Raw genomic sequence first — 5,000 nt, 5'->3', positions numbered from 1 at the left:
TAGAAGTGGCTTTGAAACCATAAATAGTTTTAGCTGATCAAAGGCCCTGTTATGATTACATGTCCACTTAAAGGGTACTTTGGTTGAAGTTAGAGCAAAAAGTGGGGCAGTGATTGTTGAAAAATTAGGGCAAAATCGGGAATAGTATGATACCATGCCTAGAAATGTCTTAAGCTCTTTCCTATTCCTTGGTTCTGGATATTCCTGGATGGCACCAATGTTCACATCCTTAGGAACAATAGTGCCACTGCCTATGATGTGACCGAGATAAGTTACCTGACCTTTACCAAAGGAGCTCTTTGCAAGGTTGATGGTCAAGTTTGCCTCTCTTAATCTTTCGAAGAGGGAAGTTAGTATTCTCAGGTGTTCTTCCCAGGTAGTGGTTGCTACGACAATGTCATCCAGGTACACATGTACATGGGGGAGACCCCTGATGATGTCTTGCATAGTCCTCTGAAATGTAGCTGGGGCATTGGTTAGGCCAAATGGTAATACATTATATTCAAATAAACCAAAAGGAGTGATGAATGCCGAAGCTTTTTTTGGCCCTTTCGGTTAGCTTAATCTGATAGTAGCCTTTCAGTAGGTCTATTTGAGTTAAATATTTGGTATTACTGACAAAATCTATTATATCAGTTATTCTGGGCAACGGGTAAGAGTCTTTTACAGTCTTTAAATTAAGTTTTCTATAATCAGTACACAAACGGTAGGTATTGTTGGCTTTCCTTACCAGAATACATGGAGAAGCCCATGGGGATGTACTGGGCTTAGCGAGGTTATGTTCCAGCAGGTATTCCACTTCCTGTTTCAAGATAGGCAGATGGTGATGAGATACCCTGTAAAAAGATTGTCTGATGGGGTTTGTATTAGGTTCTAGTACTAAATCATGCTTTACCTTGGTGCAACTTCCAGGCCTATCTGAACAAATTGATGCATACTTGCTAATGAGTATACTTAAGTCTTTCTTTTGATTTGGTGAACAGTCTAGGAACCGTGGAAGGGACTTTAGAATTTCCGAATTGTTCATGTCCTTCCAAGACAAAGTCGACTTCACACTGAAATCAGTCTCGTCATCCTCGTGGCTCACGTCTGTACCAACCTTGGTAGGAGTCTGTACCTCATTCTGCATCTCATTCTGTGACCTGTGATTAAGAGGCGTTAGTGACAAACTCTGCTTGGCAGATTTAAAGTCATGAATTACATGATTAACTATACCTGTGGTAGATTCATGATAGGGTTTTATTAAGTTCACGTGTACAAGCTGAGTTGGCTTACGTCTGTCAGGAGTTGCAATAACATAGTTTGTTTTTGTGGTCCGCCTGATAATCTTATAAGGTCCCATGAATTTCTCTCTCAATGGAGAGCCAGGTACGCAGTGATATACCAGCACCTTATCTCCACACTTAAACTCTCTTACCTTTGCCTTCTTATCATATCTATCCTTCATAAGCTCTTGAGCATGCTGCAAGTTCTTTCGAGCGAAGGCATGGATATGCAACAACTTCTCCTCCAAGGACTTCAAGTATTGGGGAAGGCTTACCTGATTTTCTTTCCTAGAACCTTTTAGTATCTGTTCTTTTATCATGCTGAGGTTTGACCTGGGTCTTCGTCCAAACATCATCTCGAATGGAGAAACTCCTGTAGACTCATTTGGTACGCTCCGAAGTATGTACAGAAGTAAGTCGATGTCTTCATCCCATTCCTTCTCTGTTTCCATTCCATATCGTCGTAGCAAGTTCTTTAGAGTCTGATGAACTCTCTCTAAGGCCCCATTGGATTGAGGATGATAGGCTGAAGAGAGAACATTAAAGATATTAAATTGATGGAGAGCACTCTGGAACAAAGTACTGGTAAAGTTGGTACCTCTATCGCATTGAAGTTCCCTAGGAAAACCAAACAATGTAAAAACTTTTATCAGTTGTTGGATAATGTTTCTAGCAGAGATATTTTTAAGTGGAAATGCTAGAGGGAACCTAGTAGTGGGGCAAAGAACACTTAGTATATATTCATTACGCCGGCTAGTTTTTGGCAAAGGCCCAACACAATCTATAATCATTTTATCAAAAGGAGTACTAGGGACCACAATGGGCACTAGAGGGGCTGGTGGTATCCTTTCATTAGGTCTTCCGGTAACTTGGCACACATGACACCTCTCTACGAAACTCTTTACGTCCATCTTCATTCTGGGCCAGTAGAAATCTTCTAGGAGGCGCCTGCATGTCTTCGTGATGCCTAGATGACTCTCAGCAGAGTGGGCTAATTTCATGATTGAAGATCGGAGGCTGCCAGGTACAACCAGTTGATGACAGTCGCGCCACGAGTCTTTCTCAGTCAGTGTAGGAGACCTGTAATGACGCATGAGGATATTATTCTCTAGATAAAATAAGGGTAACTTATGGCTCTTATCCAAGGGATTTTCAACCTTATTGAAGCATTCCTTAAGGCTATCATCTGATCTCTGAAGATTGACGAATTCATCATGATGGAGACCAACCAAGTCTGGTAAGGAGTTTGATGTGTCGTCATCAGTGGGAACTCCAAATGCAGCTTTAGTAGCAGCAGAACGAGTGGTGGCTTGGCAAGGTAGAACTTCCTGTTGGTTCTGCTCATTTTCTATAACACACCCTGGTTGAGAAATAATGAGATTAGGTAAGACAGTTCCTTCAGCTAAATCATTTCCTAACAGAATATCAGCTTTCTCACAAGGCAATTCTCTATCCAGTAAGGCTACTTCGGTTCTTCCAGTAAAGTAAGGGCAATCTATATGCATATTAACCAGAGGTAACACTAATTTACTGGATAGATCAGTGATGGTAACATATTTATTAGTAGGCTGAGTCAGAGGTTTCAATTTACCACTTACTATAGTTTGTGACGATCCTGTGTCCCTTAACAACTTTACAGGGTAATTATTGACAGTACCAGAGCAAAGGAAATCAGAGAAGTCATTTGTGACTTGAGAACAATGGAGAGCAATCCTTCTTTGGTTTTTGCTCTGAGTAGTCTCTGGTCTGTTCCCTGCTGTTTGCTGAGAAGGCTGCAGAACCTTAGAAAATTGACATCGGGGGTTAGGACAGCCTTTAATGGTATGTCCCTTCTGTTTACAGAAGGAACAATAAATATTAATACTTGCCTGATCTGTAGAGTTATGTTTCTTTACCTTATGGATGAGGTGATATTCATCAGCAAGAGCAGCCGCCTTCTTCCCCTCCTTCTCCTGCCGTTCTCTGATGTACATAGAAATGTTGGAAGGAATTCTCCTCAAAAACTCCTCTAGTACCATTAAGTTCTGTAATTGTTCAAAGGTAGTTATGTTTTCAGATTCTAGCCATTTTCTAAACTGTTTTAATTTGACCTGAAACAATTCCAAATAAGTTTGGGTGGTTCCTTTGATGGAGTTCCTGAACATTTGCCTATACCCTTCAGCTGTAATGGTATAGGCATCAAGGACAGCTTTCTTTAGGACATAGTAATCTCGTTCCTCTAACATTTGCGAAGCTATATGAGCAGCCTTGCCTTTCAGTGCACTCCGAATGAGTAGAACATATTGTTCTTCTGGCCAATGCAAGGTTGTGGCTGTGTCCTCAAAAATACCAAAGAACACGTCTGGTTCTTTTTCATCAAACGGTGGTAGTAGTTTAAGAGCCTTAGTGAGGGAAAAACATTCGCCAAGCTCTCTCTCTTTGCCTTTCTCGTTCAACCTGATACTGGCCAGCTGTCTCTCCATTTGTATCTTTTCTTCTCTTTCCCGTCGTTCCAAGGCTATCATCCTTTCTTTCTGCTCGTATTCAGCTTGATGAGTTGCCTTTTTCTCTCTCTCCAATTCAAGCTGCAACTTGAGCTTCACCAATTCTGGATCTCCTATAGCCTTAGCTTCACCTCTCCCTAACGTAAGGGGCCGAAGGGGAGCAGTTTCTTCTGATGAAACGGAAGCTTTGGCTACCAGGAAATCCAAAACTCTACCCAGAAGTTCTGCTTTCACCATGGAGGGCAATACAGGAATCCCTGCTTGTTCAGCAATCTTTCGCAAGTCATTTTTCTTGGCATCTCTCAACGATAAGAGGTGCCCCCGAGGGTCCTCAAAAAACTTCCCTGCATTAAAAGACATGGTGGATCATAAAAAGCACTTTTGATCCACTACGAGCACTTTGTCACTGTCACCGAATCACTATCGCTAAAACACTGAATTACCAATGGCTAAACCGCAGAATTATTAAATTAATATCCCTTCATGGTCAATTCACCGAATCACTTAAGTACTAGGGTAATAAATCACCGAATCACTAACACGTCACTAAATCACCGAATCAATAACACGTCGTTAAATCTCCGAATCAATAACACGTCGTTAAATCACCGAAACAATAACACGTCCTTAAATCACCGAAACAATAAAAAGTCACTAAATCACCAAAACAATAACACTTCACTAAATCACCGAATCAAAAACATGACGTCACTAAATCACCGAATCAATAACACTGTCAATAAATCACTAACACTTGCTGTCACGGGTATGAATATATTACCACTTTAAAGAAATATACACTAATAGTCAAAACTGCCACCTAACGTTACCTTAACGAAATCATAAACAACATAAGTCACTAAGTTTTTCGAAACTATGAGTAACAACGCACGATGCACTAGTTAACGTCACTTTTCACAAAAATTCACTTAAATATACAAGAACCACTTAACACACACTGGAGGTTGCACAACGTCACTTTCACTAAACTATCACTTTGCTATGTAAAATACACTAAGGAACGCACACTGAGGTTATACAAAATCAATTTCACGAAACTCACTTAAAGCACTAGGAAAACGCGTTCCTGGGTTCTCGTATTCTGTAAAAGAGGGACAGTAGTCCCTGAGGGAAATTAATCCCTGAATGATGAGAGGGGATGGTTACCCAAAGTGTTCCAATATGACTGGGGTGACTAAAGAACGCAATAGCGACAGTCGGCAATGTCAAGGCAACAGAACGGCGACTAAGT

The 5,000-nt window shown here is 40.9% G+C and overlaps 1 protein-coding gene across 1 annotated transcript in view; it reads right to left on the bottom strand.

Annotated features, from left to right (window-relative positions):
• Positions 1-4,206, bottom strand: part of LOC137653807 (uncharacterized) — a 5,138-nt gene extending 932 nt beyond the window's left edge. The window contains exon 1 of the mRNA XM_068387463.1: positions 731-4,206. Within this exon, the coding sequence (XP_068243564.1) occupies positions 731-4,108 (3,378 nt within the window). The 5' untranslated portion in view covers positions 4,109-4,206. The remainder of the gene's footprint in view (positions 1-730) is intronic.
• Between the last annotated feature and the right edge of the window lie 794 nt (positions 4,207-5,000).

Source organism: Palaemon carinicauda, chromosome 14, assembly GCF_036898095.1.
Source record: "Palaemon carinicauda isolate YSFRI2023 chromosome 14, ASM3689809v2, whole genome shotgun sequence".
Taxonomy (NCBI): Eukaryota; Metazoa; Arthropoda; class Malacostraca; order Decapoda; family Palaemonidae; genus Palaemon; species Palaemon carinicauda.
Note: the sequence above shows the minus strand (reverse complement) of the source record. Positions and strands in the feature narration are given on the sequence as shown.